This window comes from Bombus bifarius, unplaced genomic scaffold, assembly GCF_011952205.1.
Source record: "Bombus bifarius isolate JDL3187 unplaced genomic scaffold, Bbif_JDL3187 scf7180000009161_frag, whole genome shotgun sequence".
Classification (NCBI taxonomy): Eukaryota; Metazoa; Arthropoda; class Insecta; order Hymenoptera; family Apidae; genus Bombus; species Bombus bifarius.
In genome coordinates this window covers 1-17,717 of record NW_022884941.1, presented here as the reverse complement: position 1 = coordinate 17,717, position 17,717 = coordinate 1, and the positions used below count along the sequence as shown (strand labels likewise).

General features: G+C 35.5%; 1 protein-coding gene, 1 long non-coding RNA gene and 1 pseudogene across 3 annotated transcripts; 2 read left to right on the top strand and 1 right to left on the bottom strand.

Annotated features, from left to right (window-relative positions):
• Positions 1-1,640: 1,640 nt before the first annotated feature.
• LOC117214122 lies at positions 1,641-8,229 on the top strand (annotated as a pseudogene).
• Positions 8,230-11,563: 3,334 nt separating this feature from the next.
• On the top strand, positions 11,564-12,910 carry LOC117214123 (hematopoietic prostaglandin D synthase-like; the record flags this gene model as incomplete). The annotated part of the gene is made up of 2 exons (XM_033459959.1): positions 11,564-11,684; positions 12,642-12,910. Coding segments are annotated over 2 exons (297 nt in total), but the record flags the coding sequence as incomplete, so codon positions are not given.
• A 208-nt stretch (positions 12,911-13,118) lies between these two features.
• On the bottom strand, positions 13,119-13,800 carry LOC117214124. 2 transcript variants are annotated; one of them, XR_004488791.1, is made up of 2 exons: positions 13,761-13,800; positions 13,119-13,665 (listed from the first exon to the last, which is right to left on the bottom strand). It is a non-coding gene; the product is annotated as an uncharacterized LOC117214124 (long non-coding RNA). The 2 variants fall into 2 exon arrangements; XR_004488790.1 differs by having other exon boundaries at positions 13,119-13,643; positions 13,761-13,799.
• Between the last annotated feature and the right edge of the window lie 3,917 nt (positions 13,801-17,717).

Genomic DNA, 17,717 nt, shown 5'->3' with positions numbered 1-17,717 from the left:
ACTGTCACTGACATAGATACGTATTATCGTTCCTTAGATTACTTGACCAGTTTATTTCTTTCATCACTGTGTTATTATATAATAATAATAAATAGTCACATTAAATTAATTCAGTATGATTATGTTGTTTAATAATACGTGTTTCATTGCAAAATATTTAGTTAAAATGTGTATCGAATCGTTGTAATTCCAAAGATGTCAATTGATGTAATGTAATAATAAAGTATAAAGTATAATAAAGTATAAAGTATAATAAAGTATAAAGTATAATTTCGTCTGTGGTATAATCTTTCTATTCCATTTTGTTACGTCGCACCGCGAGCAATATGGCAACCAGATGTCACCGGATACTCGCAGCGTATCCTCCATAGTTTCAAGTACCTTCCATAAATCTCATAGACTTCCTAGAAAAGGTCCTTCAAACCAAACAAACGTCTGTTTCCGAAGAATTTCTAAAGACTATTGTCTACCCCGACTGGACAAGGGAAAGTTAGTTTTTCTCACGTATGCTGCAACTTTCCTCCCACTAACCACTTTCTCTCGAGGGCGGTTAAGACCCTTCGTTAACCAATTAACAACGAAGCCACGTCCTTCACTCTCCTAACTAAAATCGTCACCAACAAATCCGATGGTCCCGTGCGCTAGACACACCCATCCTTAGCTTTCCTCCGAGACAGCATCGTCTCCCAAGACAGTTCTGATTTCACATCCTTCGAACGGTCAATATCCTTCCACCGGGTAGGACACACCCACAGATCAGTCACTCATTCATCTCGTACATATTCTCAACGCGAGAATTGATTGTAATTTCAACAAATAAATAAAAAAAGAATCTCGTACATACGCACCAGCGTAACTGCCTTCGTTATAAGTTGTTGGAATAAACGGTGAAATATAACTTACTATACTGTGTCATATTCATTTAACCACCTCTTATCTTAACCGAAACAGGGGAACGACTACTTCGCGGCGTCGATTCACCGAATCGTAGCGAGAATTTACGCCTCTCGCTACTGCGACTGCGTCTCTCCGCGAACGGTCGTAACACCTTGATCGACAGAAGTACTAAACTCTAATAACATAAATTTATATATTTTCTATTTCCCAGCCACCAGTTTTATAGATTTTTCTATCTTCTGTACTACTTTTATCCCTTTTATTTTTTCTTACATGAGATTATTGTAAATTTAATATCATTTGTTCGCAATATTTGTTATTTATCTTTCATTGAATTTGAAATTTCGCGCTTCAATGTTGTGTGTTGTTCGACGTTTTATCGAACGATGTTTGTCGAACTAGTTCATGAATACATACATAATCATTAAAGAATCTATAAACCTTACTAGTTTGTTTTTACTAAGTTTTGTTACAGAAAACATGTTCTCATAAATTTTCAACTTTAATTTATGGAAATTTATTAACCTTAAACTATAAAATCATTCAATGAGTCTTTCCGAATGTTTTTATGTAGTCATAATTTCACATATTAGCACAGCTCCACCAATAGGATAAGAGTTACGTGGAAGCAACAGGGGGGAAGAAGAACATATAGAGATCTAAAGGTTATTTTTGTCTCATTCAAGTTTCTGTTAACCGGCTTGGAAATTTCCTGTGCTTGTTTCGACTTTGAAGTCTTAAAAAAAAAATTGTAAGTAAATAGTATATATATAGTATATATATCCTGAGTCAAAGTTTCTCTTTATAAATAATAAACCGTTTAAAAACTATATTTTGTATGTTTTTTCCTTATTCATAATTAAATAATAAATATGAAATACTTCTACAGAAAGCCGACATCCTTCAATTAACCGAACATCAGATGATTTAAAAATTAGTAGTTGAAAGAAATAAATGTTATTACATGTTCATAATTGATCGATAAATTTAAATATACAATTGGCAAATGTTTCTTCTTTATTGATAACTAAATAATACAGATAAGATACAAGATACTTGTACGAAAAGTCGGCGCGTCGTTCAATTAACGGAACAGCAGAGGATTTGAAAATTAGTAGTTGAAAGAAATAAATGTTATCATATGTTCATAATTGATCGATAAAGTTAAGTATGCAATTAGAAAATGTTTCTTATGTTTGGAAAAATATATAATCACTGCTGAATGTTTTGTAGTTACGAAAGTTGTATACAAACATACATTGTACATACGACTAGTAATAGTACTAAATTACTGTTAGAGGGTCTTGGGTGTATAGAACCATATGGTTAAATTAATACTAGAGATAACGAATCGCGCGAATGTAATTAATATTTTGAAGTGCGTTGTTTGCATTAATTGATAGTTTTCTTATAAACTTTTTTATAAACAATTTCATTGCTATAGAAAAAAGATATGCTGCCGGTAATATGTCTATCCTACTTAAATAGAAAGTGCAATATTTTGTTATAATATTTGGCGCAAGTTTATACATTATTACATCCAAAAATAATATTCTTTTTATATCTAAGCTATATTAAAATATAAAGATACAAATAGCTATGCGAGTAGTTAGTAGTTGATGCTTTTTACTTAAATTGTCTTATACTTCATAATTTGTAGTAATATAATTCTTGTCATCAATGATTCTTCGTTTTTACTTTGTATATATTATACTTCCAGGAAGATGCCGCTCTATAAATTGACTTACTTCCCAGTTACGGCATTGGCAGAACCAATCCGTTCTTCTTCAGCTATGCTAGTTTTCCATTTGAAGATGAACGTATCAAAAAGGACGTCTGGCCAGAAATAAAGCCCTGTAAGCTTAAAATTTAAAGAAGTTCTGTTTCTTAAATCTCATCTTTCCTAATTTAACTAAAGTAGCTAAATAAAGTAGAACACAATTATGCAGAGTATAACAGAGATTATTGTTTACTCTCCATTGCTCTATAAGATTTTTTTTTTTATTTATTTGTTGAAATTACAATCAATTCTCGCGTTGAGAATTTTCAGTAATTTTTCTGGCGTAGCGCACTGACATGACTGTTTATTTACAATAAGTTAATACTTATTATAGATAGGTATAATTTATAAGTATTATAAGTAGGTGCAAATGCTTAATTTGGATAATTAAATGAATCTAACGTTTAGGTCTAGCGGGTAGTGCCTCTTCAGCCTGCGAATCTGGTCCGTCGTATCGAGTAGTCCAGTGATTAGGGGGTTTCGGTGTTTGTTGATTCTTTTGCTATATCTGTCGCTATATTTTGCTATTTCCTCTTTGACGGTGGGTATCTTGAGGTCGCGGTGTATTGTTTCATTGGTTACATACCAAGGTGCGTCAATTAGGGATCTTAGCGTTTTCGATTGAAAGCGTTGGAGTATTTCAATGTTGGAGTTACTTGCTGTTCCCCATAGTTGGATTCCGTAGGTCCAGACAGGTTTTATTACGGTCTTGTAGAGGGTAATTTTATTCTGTATGTTTAGTTTGGAGCGTCGGCCCGTGAGCCAATAGAGTTTTTTTAGTTTGTCCTTTAGTTGCTTCGTTTTATCTGAGATGTGTGTCTTCCACGTTAGTCTCCTGTCCAGGGTCATGCCCAGGTATCGGACTGTGTCCCTGCTAGGGATTGTTGCATTGTTGATGGTGACCTGGGGGCAGGTTTGTTTTCGGAGCGTGAAGGTTACATGTGAGGATTTCTTTTCGTTGACTTTGAAGCCCCATTTGTGAAACCACTTTTCCATGGAGTCGAAACTTCGCTGGAGAGTGGATGAGGCTATTACCGGGTCTGCGTGGGTAGCTAATAGCGCTGTGTCGTCTGCAAATGTCGCTATTGTTATATCGTTTGATATGGGTAGGTCGGCAGTGTAGATGGAGTACAGTATGGGTCCGAGGACACTACCTTGGGGTATGCCGGCTTCTATTGGGAATGTTGCGGAAGTGGCGTCTAGGCATTTAACCATGAATTGTCTATTGGTTAGGTAGATTTTAGGATGGAGTAGTAGGGGTGAGGTAGGATCTTTTTAATCTTGTATAGTAGCCCTTCATGCCATACTTTGTCGAATGCCTGTTGGATGTCTAGGAAAACCGCTGAGCAATATTTTTTCTTTTCAAGTGTTTGGCTGATCGTATGAGTTAAGCGGTGGATTTGCTCTACTGTAGAATGATGTTTTCGGAAGCCGAATTGGTGATCTGGGAGTGTTTTCAAGTTCTCTAGGATTGGAAGGAGTCGGTTCGTGAGCATCTTCTCGAATAGTTTGGACAGGGTAGGTAAAAGACTGATTGGGCGATAGGAGCAGGTTTCGTATATCGGTTTACCGGGTTTAGGGATGAGGGTAATCAATGAGATTTTCCAGGCCTTAGGATAGTGTTCCAGGCGAAGGATAGCATTAAAAATCGATGTGATGAGTGCTATCCCTTTTGTGGGAAGTCCCTTGATTGCTTTATTGCTTATTAGGTCGTGTCCCGCTGCTTTCTTGGGGTTTAGGCGACTGATTGTTTCTATAGTCTCTGCAGAGGAGAAGGGTTCGATAGGAGGGGACATTTGGAAGGGGGTGTGCAGGTATTCGGTAACGTCCGCGGCGGCTTTGGGGGAATGGGGTTTGAATACTTTTGACAAGTGTTTAGCAAACAGATCGGCTTTTTCTGTAGGGCTTCGCGCCCATCCACCTTGCGGACGGCGGATAGGTGGGATTATTTGTGGGGGGCGTGTGAGTTTCCTGGAGGCCTTCCATAGTGAGTAGTTGGCGTCGGCTGTGGGGGATAAGCTGGCGAGGTATTTATGGAAGCAGTCGTTTTTATAGATTTTTAAGGTTCTGGATAGCTTCCTAGTTGCGTTGTTAAGTTTGCGTTTGTCCTCCGGTGTTCTATGGGTCTGCCATACTCTTCTTAGTCTACGTTTTTCTGCTATTTTTTTTAGTATGTATTGGGGATATTCTTGTTTGCTGTTAGATGCCTTTGTCGGTGTGGTGAGGCGGATTGCGTTTATTATGCTCGTGTTTAAGTATTCCGTGGCTGCTTCGATATCTTCCTTTGTTTTTAGTGGGGTGAAGGCTGAGGTTGAGTGTGTAAAGACTTCTCTGAAGAGCTGCCAGTTGGTGTGTTGGATGTGAATGGAGCCGTTAGGTGTATTCTCGATGATTGTTGAACTGACTGTTGCTATCACGGGAGAATGATCAGAGGAGAGATCAGCCGAGGAGTTGATCTGGACGTGTCTTGATGGGATATTTTTAGTTATGAAGAAGTCGAGAAGGTCGGGTATTTTGTTGGTGTCAGTTGGCCAGTATGTGTGTTCGTATGTGGTGAGGTAGTTGAGGTTGTTGTTTATTATGCTGTTTAAGAGGTTTTTGCCTCTTGCTGTAACCAGTCTGCTGCCCCATTTGGTGTGCTTGGCGTTATAGTCTCCTCCAACTATGAATCTATTGCCCAGGGTGTCCAGGAAGTTATCAAAGTCTTCTTTGGCGATGGAGTGTCTGGGAGGGCAGTATACTGCTGAGGTGGTGATTGAGCCATGACAGTCTTCTATTGCTACGTTTGTTGCTTGGAGGTAGTCTTTCTGGAATGATGGAAGTTCGTAGTGCTTAATACTTGCTTTGATTATTATTCCGGTGCCACCGTGGGCCTTTCCGCTGGGGTGTTGGGTATGGTAGAATTTGTAACCATTTATTTTCAGGTAGCTCTTGACGGTGAAGTGGGTTTCCGATACGAGCATTACGTCGATTTGCTGGTGTTTTAAGAAGAGTTCTAGTTCAAGTTTGTGTTACGCTAGACCGTTGGCGTTCCAGAGTGCTATGCGCCTTGGTTTTATTTTGAGCCGGGGCGTGCTAATTTTTCCACGATGAGTGTTAGTAGCGATAGCAAGTGATTTATTTGCTCTGATTGTTTCTCTATTAGCTTTTCAAGCCTTGAGGAGTTGTCTGTGTTAGGTGGGTTGGGGACACTGTTTTGGGGAAGGTTCCTTTGGCTGTTCGGGTTATTTTGGATGCCTTGTACTGCTTGTGCATAGGAGGTTGAGGTGGAGATGAATTTGGTAGGACTGGGTGTTTGGTTGGTTGAGGGGGTTGGGGTAGTCGTGAATTTCGGCGGGCTGGGTGTTTGGTTGGATACCTCTTTTGCTCTGAGCTTAGGGTACCTGTTCGTGTATAGTGTTTTATATGCTGGGCAGCCTTTGTAGTTGGCAGGGTGGTCCCCTTGGCAGTGGATGCATTTCGCTGGAGTTTCCGGTGATTTGGCGCACTGGTCAGTGGAGTGAGTGCCTGCGCATTTAACGCAGCGGAAAGTATGGTTGCAGTATTTCTGCGTATGACCGTACCTTTGGCACCTTTTGCATTGCACTATTTCTTTTTTCACGAGCGGTGGTTCGATCTTTACTATCGCGTTCATTAGGCGACTGATGTTGTAGATTTCCTTATTGTTCGGCTTTTGTTTAATGTCTAGGAAGAATAAGGATAACGGGTCTTTCGAGACTCTATGCCTTATATTACTTACGTTGATGACTTCGTGGCCGAGTTTTGAGAGTTCGTATTTGAGTTCGTCTATGTCTGCTGAGTGGTGTATGTTTCGTAGGACCACCCGGAAAGGCCTTTCCTGTTTGAGTTGGTAGGTGTGGAAGTTGGCGTTCAGGGTCCTGAGTGTCTTGGTGAGTTTTCTGTAAGCTTCTGGGTTCGTCGGCAGTATTTTTACTCTATTGTTGCTTATCTTAAGGTTATATTCCTCCTTGCTGGTATCTCTCTCTAGGGACCTGGTCATTGTCTGTATGTCAATGACGTCGTCCACAAATATTGGTGGGGGAGGGGGGATTCTCTGTGAGTGTTGGTTTGGTGGCGCTTCTACGATTTCCATGGCGTCGTTTGAGGATTCCAATACGGCGAATCTGTTGTGTGTGTTTATTTGCGTTGCTGTTTCTATTTTCCTTTTCTTTGTAGTATTAGCGTCGTTAGAGCGGTGAGTTCTGCTACACTTCTGCCACGGGGGGGGGGGGTAGCTCGGGGTAGCTGCGAGTCTGCTCCGGAGAGCCTGGTCGCGGTTGTTGGGCCATCATCGAGCTAGTTAATTCGGAATGAACAACTAGTCGTGAGGCTGTGAGGCTAGTATTCGGTTGGGGTTAGGTGCGTGGGATTTTCTTCTCCCTAAAGGGTAAGGGACACTTAGCTGTGTTCACTTTCGACGGTTGGGCGACACGTGTTGTTTTCGGACTACGCTGGGCACTAGAGACACGTCTGCACGCTTCGGCACTCCACAGCGAACTGCTCTATAAGATATGTGGGAGAACAATAGGTATTGTTAAGGAGACAATGCCCTTCGTTTGCTGATAAATTATCAATAAATTAAATTATATCTTTCCAAAACAGATAACAGGAAGCTAGATATTTAAGAAGCATCATAATCTGTTTGTTCGATAGAATCTTTGATTCTATTAGTTGTATGTTTTTAGTGACTCCTTATGGCCTGCTTCCTATGCTCGTAGCTGATAGAAGGAAGGTTGCTCAGTCTACAGCTATTTGCCGTTTCTTAGCCAAACAATATGACTTAACTGGAAAGACTGACTGGGCAAATCTTCATATTGATGCCACTGTTGATACTATTCATGATATTCGTCATAGTGAGTATCCAGTGCTGTTTTGCATAAATCTTATGAGAATCTTGATAACAGATAGTACATATCTGTTCAGGTATTTATTAGTTGAAATCCGATTTAATATTTGATTTAATCGAACGATACACGTATGTCAACAATACAAGACAAAGGATTAAAAAGGATTGTAATTCTATCTTCAGTATCATTTAAATTTCGCACAACACTGTATTCAAATTAGTATAACATTAGCGAATAGTATTTAACTGAAAACAAATTTTCAGAAATTGCCGCCTTCCACTATGAGGAGGACGAGAAGGTCAAAGCTGCAAAACGCAAGGCTGCTGAAGAGACGCTGCCGTTCATTTTAGAACGTTTGGACCAGCAAGTGAAGGAAAATGACGGCTACTTCTACGATGGTACTCTCTCTTGGGCTGATTTAACATTCGTTGCTCTGCTCGATTATTTGAACTTTATGTACAAGTCTGATCTGATCGAGAATTACGAGAATCTGAAGCTGCTGGAGAAAAAGGTCCTCCTTCTGCCCAAGATCAAAAACTGGATTGAGAGACGCCCAGTTAGCGAATTCTAAACTTCACGATTGCTTATGGTTTTATAAGCGTTTAAAGATTGCGGTCTTAGTGTGTTGAGAGAATGAAGAACGAATCGTGTTGATGGAAGTTTGTATGGAATATACTGATTGCTTTTAACATTCATTAGTTCCAGTTATTACCGATATTTTTGTCATTTAGTTAGGGTTTTCCCTTTAGATTACGTTGTGATAGAGAACTATTATTTGTGTATTCCTACAGAAACATACGAACTATATAAACTGTTGACACGATGTTGTGCTTTTGTATTATAGAGATAATAATAAAACCATCAAACAATCATTAATTATGTTTTTTATTATATTAATTAAGAATTGAAGATTACCTGCTTGGTGATCTTGATAATATCGTATTTTACAAATGTTGAACAAAAAAAAATGTATGATTATTTTATTCAATACGTTATGAGGGTTGCTTTAAAAAAAATACGAGTTACATATTTCTTTGAAAAAAGCATGATTTTTATCGATACAATAATGTTCTTCTGTTATCGCTTTAAAGTTGAGTACTTCGTTGATTACACGAGAGAACTCGCCTACAGCAAACAAGATACGACCGTGTGTAAAGTAATTAATCTGTTTGCTCGTTGCTAGCTACACATAAGGCTTGCGTAAAAAAAAATATGCATTTCAGTTCAGGCGGAGAATTATGTAGGAAGTCATTTTGTCGATCAATAACTTAGTTAATAAAAGATCAAATTTTCATGTACATAAATGTAAGTAACGTTCAAGTATTAATCATTACATACAATTTTTGTATAATTCGATATCTTGGTCACTTACATCTTACAAATGATATATAGATAATATTTATGACATACATTGGAGCTATCTTTTAGTTAACGCCATTTTTTCTTGTTTTCTCTGTACTTTTACTATTCTTCCAAAAATATCAAAGGATCGATGACTTCAAATTAAACTAGAATTGCTTCGGTATATTGTCAATCAATGGCTATTTGTATTCACATCTATATCAAAGGAAAACCGATTGCAAAATTAATTACCCTTGCAATTCCGCAATCTGAAACTATGTGTGATCGACCTTGAAGATGACAAATCTCAATGTTTGAAGTAGTACAAAAGGATGATAATTTAATTTCGCTTTATCAAACTGTACAAAATTTGTATACACATACAGAAAAAAACGGAGTTCAAACATTAATCAACATGAATTATCGGTTATTATTGCTGAGTAATTATTAGGATTAGAGCTTTGGAGTATCGATCGTATCGAGTTTTAACTATCGGTTTCCGCAATTTATTGTTTTTCTAAATTATGTCTGAATGGTATCAGTTTTTGAATATTTTATAGTTTACACTCCAACATACTGACGTAAGCTATCGAAAATAATTGTAAATTATGCAATATCATTTTTTTTATATTTCATAATCTAAATTTCAATCTATTTTTTGTATTTAACATCCCTTTTTTTATTGTTCGTGTTCCGTCTTGTACGTTCTTCAAAAAATCTTAATTTGTTTTTAGATAAAATCTTGTGTGAATTTACAAAAAATACGATTCTTCGTTTAATTTTTTTCCCTTATTGTCTTTACATATTTGGAGTTTAAACGCGTTTTAAGTACGTTCTTTTTTTTTAATATGATTACGTAGAATTCTTATTCTGAATAAATTATTTGTTTCCGCTTCATAACTGTTTCTAAATTACAGTGCATTTAATCTTTAAATGCACAGTAACATTTTATACTTTTTACGTTCTAAGGAATTTTCAGGATCGGTTAAAAATTAAATTACAGTAATGGTAATACTCAATATTAATGTCAGACGTGGATACTTCACTGTTTTGTATAATAATTTGTTATCTTGGCATCGATCAAGGTATTTAATATACAAAGCGTACAGATTAATAAGAATTTTAATTAATCCTTCTTCTATAGTATTCACCGTTCTTTTCGAGCTCGTACCATTTCAAATAGACTTTCGAATAGATTTCAAAGATTTGTCTGTTCAAATAAAACGCGATCTTTTTTATTTCCCTATCAGTCGTCCCGTTACTGTTCCGTTGTTTCCAACAGATTGCAGATTCGTTTAAAAAACATTTGTAACGAAAAACAAACCCACTCGCAGAAATGTTATTCAATATCGCATTTATAACTTTCATAGACATCCTCCTCTCATTGCTATCATTGTAAACAGATTGAAACTTCGTTTGCAAACACTCGCGATTAAAAAAAAAAAAAAAAGAAGAATTAATCTTAAACAATTTTATCTTGTGTTCCATTTATAATTTTCATAATTGTCTTCCCGACGTTGTATCATTTTAAATGGCTTTTTTCTATCCATCTATGTTGCAGCGAGATCAACGGTCCTAATTACTAAATTGCACGATGTGTTCATACAAATTCACTTTTTATGAACGCGATGAAACGAAATGAAACCTAAGTAGAGATTTGTTTTCTCATCAAGTATAACGAGTTTTATACTTTGGATAGATTGCCTCGTTGTGAGAAGGTCTTAATCGTTTATAATTGCGATTAAGTAATTGCAATAAGTCATATTTTTAAGAAACGTTCTCACATGCTGTCACACACTCTAATTAGAAAAGGATCATGAAACATTCGGTTTATGATATTATTTGTTTGTAAATCTTCCTGCTTCCGGAAACTTTTTTAAATATGAAAATATTTATATACAAAATTAAATATTTTTTTCAATATCAACACTTCTTGCGTTTATGTTGTCCTAGTTAGAATTATATTATTTCGTGTATCCTGTTGCTTTTTATACGATAGTCCTCCCGTTGGCCGCGGATTCGTTATCAAGCCTGAGGCCCTCGTCACTAGTGTAACTATCGACAATAAAGGTACCCCACGCGCGACCGGACGATGGAGAACTTCAACGCAGAACCGCTACCTCCCGCGAGCCCTCCCCGGGAGGGCGCCTCGAGCTCGGACTCGGAGATTCAGACTCGACATATATATTATTATATATATTATATATACTATTATATCTATATAATATATGTATTTATATCTAAAAATATACGTACAAATATATCTATTTAAAAAAATAAAGTTGACCGTCATATATCGCCAATAATATCGCGTGCGTATAAAGAAACTAATTACATTTAATTCCTTTTTTACATTTATTTACTTTTTATTATTATTTTTTTCACAACTAATTACATTTAATTATTACATTTACATACATTTAACTATTATTACATACATTTACATACATTTAATTATTATTTTTTTCATAATTATATCTCGTTTGAAATATTTTTCGACATAATTAATTGTTTCAAAAACACATATTCCAGCCTTCTAAATGATTTATTTTGCGTATTATACGAATTATTCCATCTATAAATAAATTGTTCTCTCTACGCACAAACACGCACACAGTCTGTTAATTACACGAGTTAATTGTAACATTTTTCTCGATAAGTTGACAGAGCAAGGAAAATGAGCGACGAACATACCTACAAACTAATCTACTTCAATGCCCGTGGTCGTGCCGAACATATACGGTACATATTTGCATATACTGGCATCGAGTATACCGACGAGAGGATCCCCGAAGAACTCTGGCCTGAATACAAGGATTGTAAGCGTGAAGAATCGATTTTTACTTTCATCGTTCAACTCTCAGGTATCTACCATTTACTCAAACTTTTCTGTATATAAAACTTTCGTTTCACGTGCAGGCTAAACTTACTTAAAGTAAAATTTCATACGGAATAAAGTCGAACTTTTCATTAAGTTTTGCTTCCGTAATATCGTGTTTATCGAATACCAACTTAATTCACTTACGATTCTCGAATTTTTGTGTTGCAATCTTTATTGTTTTCAATGAATCGAAGCATTTCGAATATTTTGAGAAAACCGTAAATAGGTGACTTAAAATAGGAATACAAAAATACTTCTACGTTTCTCGTTAATTTAAAAACTTTTTAGGACTTGTCGGAAAAAAAGGATAAAAAATTGAAATCAGTTCGGAAATGAACAAGAACATAGCTAAAAAGTCGAAAGAACAAAGCAGACATAAAATTCGATCTTCTGTTGCGACATTTCTATCGTAAATGGTATAATAAAAGTTTTACGCAGCATAGTCTTCGATATAATCTTATATGTCGCTTGCAAATAGAGAAACAAAAAATCAACGTAAGTCTGTAAATCAATCCTGTCGGTGTAAAACACAAAATTACGTTCGCAATAGACATTCGATTTATATTCCTTGCATTTCAATTTTCATTACAAGAACCGTGTACATTTTCTAATATTTTTTCCGTGTCTGGTATTATCTTTTATCCTTGATTTTAAAAACTTTAGGTTCTTCCCAACAGTCAAAAACACGCGATACCCTGTCCATCGTAATCGTAAGAAAAGAAAAAAAGGAGAAAGAAGACATTTCTGTATTTCTTTACTAGGCCATGTTGATTAAAACCGAAATGATTTCGATTCATCTATTCACAAGAACGCAACGGCCTCGGAAGCTGTGTTGTGATTTCCTATCGATCGTTTCCCTCTACACAGTGTTCATATGAGCCATGTTTGTTCTTAGCAATGCCTTATAAAAAGCTGCCTGCGCTGGAGATAGACGGGAAACCGGTAGCGCAGAGTAACGCTGTGGCGCGATACTTGGCGAGGAAGTACGATCTAATGGGAAAGAACGAATGGGATGCGATGATATGCGACGTGCTCGTCGATACTCTTGGAGATTTGAAGCAAGGTGAGTAACTGATGAGATGACTTTGCATTTGTCTCACCACAGAGACAGACGTTCAAGAATTCATTGTGAAAAGACGAGTACAAACAAGATACGTATGTCTTTCCGTTAAGCGAATGTTACAGTTTGTTTGCAAAAGTCAGTTTTTAGATTATAGAATCGTAGATAGAATTTAGAGGATAGAAACTTTTAGTAGTCACTTTTAGTTTAGTAAATTCTTATCGACAATAAGCAGACTACGTTATGATACAACGATTCCAACTGAAGATTTCTATCGACATCACGAATTCGATGGCTTCCAAAAATCGTGTCTTTACACCGCCAACGTAACGTCACGCCAGTCGAATCGAAAAATTATTACTAGACAGAGAAGGTGAACAATAAACGAGGTAAATAGGCTACCGATTGAATAATATCATAACGATCGTATCTCTGGTTTTTGCTTGTCTTTTATATTTGTTTCAAATGTATAAAATATAATCGTATCGATATCGTCCACGATTAAAGCCATCCATCCGCCATCGACGAGGAACGAACGATTATATTTTATCATTTATGCGAATCCTTCTCTTCTCTTCTTTCTCTATTTACGCCCCTCGCCTTGCTTCGTACCGCCGATGATTCACAATTCGATGCACCTGAACAGCTGGAACGTCGCAGATTTTTCCGTACGATAACAAACGTGTTTTTGATGGCCTGCTTTAAACCGTGACGATCGCCATGACGTGCATCAATTGTCGAATGATGTAGTGCGACGATACTCCTACGCAACTTTTTTTTACGCTGTTTTTTCCTCTATTTTTTCTTCCTGTGTGTTATCACATGATCATGAGATACCTGTATAGAAGATGCAAAGAGTCTGTGAAGAATTTACAGATATTTAAGATTATCATAATGTTTAAGCAAAAGCTAAGACGCAAAATATTGCTCAAGATGTAATTATGTAATATTTACTCAATTTCTAGAAGACTGTTTATATCTTGTTGTTATTCTTGATATGGAGATAAATATAGTATACTTTATTAAGACCTAGATAAAAGACTTTTTTCTCGTTTCTCTTCTCTTACTTAATCACTAAGAGTTATATAACGTTTATTCGATAATTCTGCTTCTCCTGACCTTTCCACAAATGGTTGTTTATATCTCGACATTCTTGGTACTTTTAATCAAATTTTAATAACAGTACTTTACTCGTCAGAAGTAAATAAAAAAGCTCTAAGTAGAAGCAAGGATTTACTTACCTTTCCTTTCTCGAATCTCAGTTAGCAATGTTGTTCCTCTTGAAAGATTTTCCAAGTTTCCAAGACAATTTCCACGCTGGTAACATTGTATATATTTCAAGTATCGTGAACCACAGGAACTTGTTGAGGCAATATTGAAGAAAGCAAAGAGAATGAAGAAATTGTAGGAACTATGAGAGGCTACTCCTTCTTTCACAACTTATTTTCTCTTCGTTTGGGGGGAAAAACACAAATGAACGTAACGGTTGGTTTCAGCTATCTGCTACTATCGCATGGAGGAGAATCCTGAAAAGAAGGAAGCGAGGAAGAATCAACTTTTGAACGAAACAATACCATTTTACTTGACTAAATTCGACCAGATTATTGGCGAAAATGAAGGATATATCATTCCTTCTACCGTAAGATTTTTTATCCAAATTTAATGTTAAAATTTTTAGTCTTTGTGCAAACTGGGCCATGTTGTCCATAAAAAATTATTGAAACTTTGTTGCGACAAGACAGCTTTAATTGTTGAGAGCAGAGTGTATCTTTAAAATTCATTCCTGTTAGTTTATGTACAAATGAATTTGCCAAGATTTTCACCTTTAAGATAATTATTCATGTATCTTCCTCATCAAGTTTGATAGAAATTATTACTATCGTAATCAAAGCAAAGATTAAGATATGTAAAATCATTTCTCTGGATATGACACTCTTGTTTAATGAGTGATAAATGATACCATTCGAAATATCATATTTATATAATATATAATGATACTTATAAGTGTAATCACTTAAGTACAGATATCTGAATTTTTCTCACCGTCACTGACATAGATACGTATTATCGTTCCTTAGATTACTTGACCAGTTTATTTCTTTCATCACTGTGTTATTATATAATAATAATAAATAGTCACATTAAATTAATTTAGTATGATTATGTTGTTTAATAATACGTGTTTCATTGCAAAATATTTAGTTAAAATGTGTATCGAATCGTTGTAATTCCAAAGATGTCAATTGATGTAATGTAATAATAAAGTATAAAGTATAATAAAGTATAAAGTATAATAAAGTATAAAGTATAATTTCGTCTGTGGTATAATCTTTCTATTCCATTTTGTTACGTCGCACCGCGAGCAATATGGCAACCAGATGTCACCGGATACTCGCAGCGTATCCTCCATAGTTTCAAGTACCTTCCATAAATCTCATAGATTTCCTAGAAAAGGTCCTTCAAACCAAACAAACGTCTGTTTCCGAAGAATTTCTAAAGACTATTGTCTACCCCGACTGGACAAGGGAAAGTTAGTTTTTCTCACGTATGCTGCAACTTTCCTCCCACTAACCACTTTCTCTCGAGGGCGGTTAAGACCCTTCGTTAACCAATTAACAACGAAGCCACTTCCTTCACTCTCCTAACTAAAATCGTCACCAACAAATCCGATGGTCCCGTGCGCTAGACACACCCATCCTTAGCTTTCCTCCGAGACAGCATCGTCTCCCAAGACAGTTCTGATTTCACATCCTTCGAACGGTCAATATCCTTCCACCGGGTAGGACACACCCACAGATCAGTCACTCATTCATCTCGTACATATTCTCAACGCGAGAATTGATTGTAATTTCAACAAATAAATAAAAAAAAAAAAATCTCGTACATACGCACCAGCGTAACTGCCTTCGTTATAAGTTGTTGGAATAAACGGTGAAATATAACTTACTATACTGTGTCATATTCATTTAACCACCTCTTATCTTAACCGAAACAGGGGAACGACTACTTCGCGGCGTCGATTCACCGAATCGTAGCGAGAATTTACGCCTCTCGCTACTGCGACTGCGTCTCTCCGCGAACGGTCGTAACACATTGATCGACAGAAGTACTAAACTCTAATAACATAAATTTATATATTTTCTATTTCCCAGCCACCAGTTTTATAGATTTTTCTATCTTCTGTACTACTTTTATCCCTTTTATTTTTTCTTACATGAGATTATTGTAAATTTAATATCATTTGTTCGCAATATTTGTTATTTATCTTTCATTGAATTTGAAATTTCGCGCTTCAATGTTGTGTGTTGTTCGTCGTTTTATCGAACGATGTTTATCGAATTAGTTTATGAATACATACATAATCATTAAAGAATCTATAAACCTTACTAGTTTGTTTTTACTAAGTTTTGTTACAGAAAACATGTTCTCATAAATTTTCAACTTTAATTTATGGAAATTTATTAACCTTAAACTATAAAATCATTCAATGAGTCTTTCCGGATGTTTTTATGTAGTCATAATTTCACATATCAGCACAGCTCCACCAATAGGATAAGAGTTACGTGGAAGCAACAGGGGGGAAGAAGAACATATAGAGATCTAAAGGTTATTTTTGTCTCATTCAAGTTTCTGTTAACCGGCTTGGAAATTTCCTGTGCTTGTTTCGACTTTGAAGTCTTAAAAAAAAAATTGTAAGTAAATAGTATATATATAGTATATATATCCTGAGTCAAAGTTTCTCTTTATAAATAATAAACCGTTTAAAAACTATATTTTGTATGTTTTTTCCTTATTCATAATTAAATAATAAATATGAAATACTTCTACAGAAAGCCGACATCCTTCAATTAACCGAACAGCAGATGATTTAAAAATTAGTAGTTGAAAGAAATAAATGTTATTACATGTTCATAATTGATCGATAAATTTAAATATACAATTAGAAAATGTTTCTTCTTTATTGATAACTAAATAATACAGATAAGATACAAGATACTTGTACGAAAAGTCGGCGCGTCGTTCAATTAACGGAACAGCAGAGGATTTGAAAATTAGTAGTTGAAAGAAATAAATGTTATCATATGTTCATAATTGATCGATAAATTTAAGTATGCAATTAGAAAATGTTTCTTATGTTTGGAAAAATATATAATCACTGCTGAATGTTTTGTAGTTACGAAAGTTGCATACAAACATACATTGTACATACGACTAGTAATGGTACTAAATTACTGTTAGAGGGTCTTGGGTGTATAGAACCATATGGTTAAATTAATACTAGAGATAACGAATCGCGCGAATGTAATTAATATTTTGAAGTGCGTTGTTTGCATTAATTGATAGTTTTCTTATAAACTTTTTTATAAACAATTTCATTGCTATAGAAAAAAGATATGCTGCCGGTAATATGTCTATCCTACTTAAATAGAAAGTGCAATATTTTGTTATAATATTTGGCGCAAGTTTATACATTATTACATCCAAAAATAATATTCTTTTTATATCTAAGCTATATTAAAATATAAAGATACAAATAGCTATGCGAGTAGTTAGTAGTTGATGCTTTTTACTTAAATTGTCTTATACTTCATAATTTGTAATAATATAATTCTTGTCATCAATGATTCTTCGTTTTTACTTTGTATATATTATACTTCCAGGAAGATGCCGCTCTATAAATTGACTTACTTCCCAGTTACGGCATTGGCAGAACCAATCCGTTCTTCTTCAGCTATGCTAGTATTCCATTTGAAGATGAACGTATCAAAAAGGACGTCTGGCCAGAAATAAAGCCCTGTAAGCTTAAAATTTAAAGAAGTTCTGTTTCTTAAATCTCATCTTTCCTAATTTAACTAAAGTAGCTAAATAAAGTAGAACACAATTATGCAGAGTATAACAGAGATTATTGTT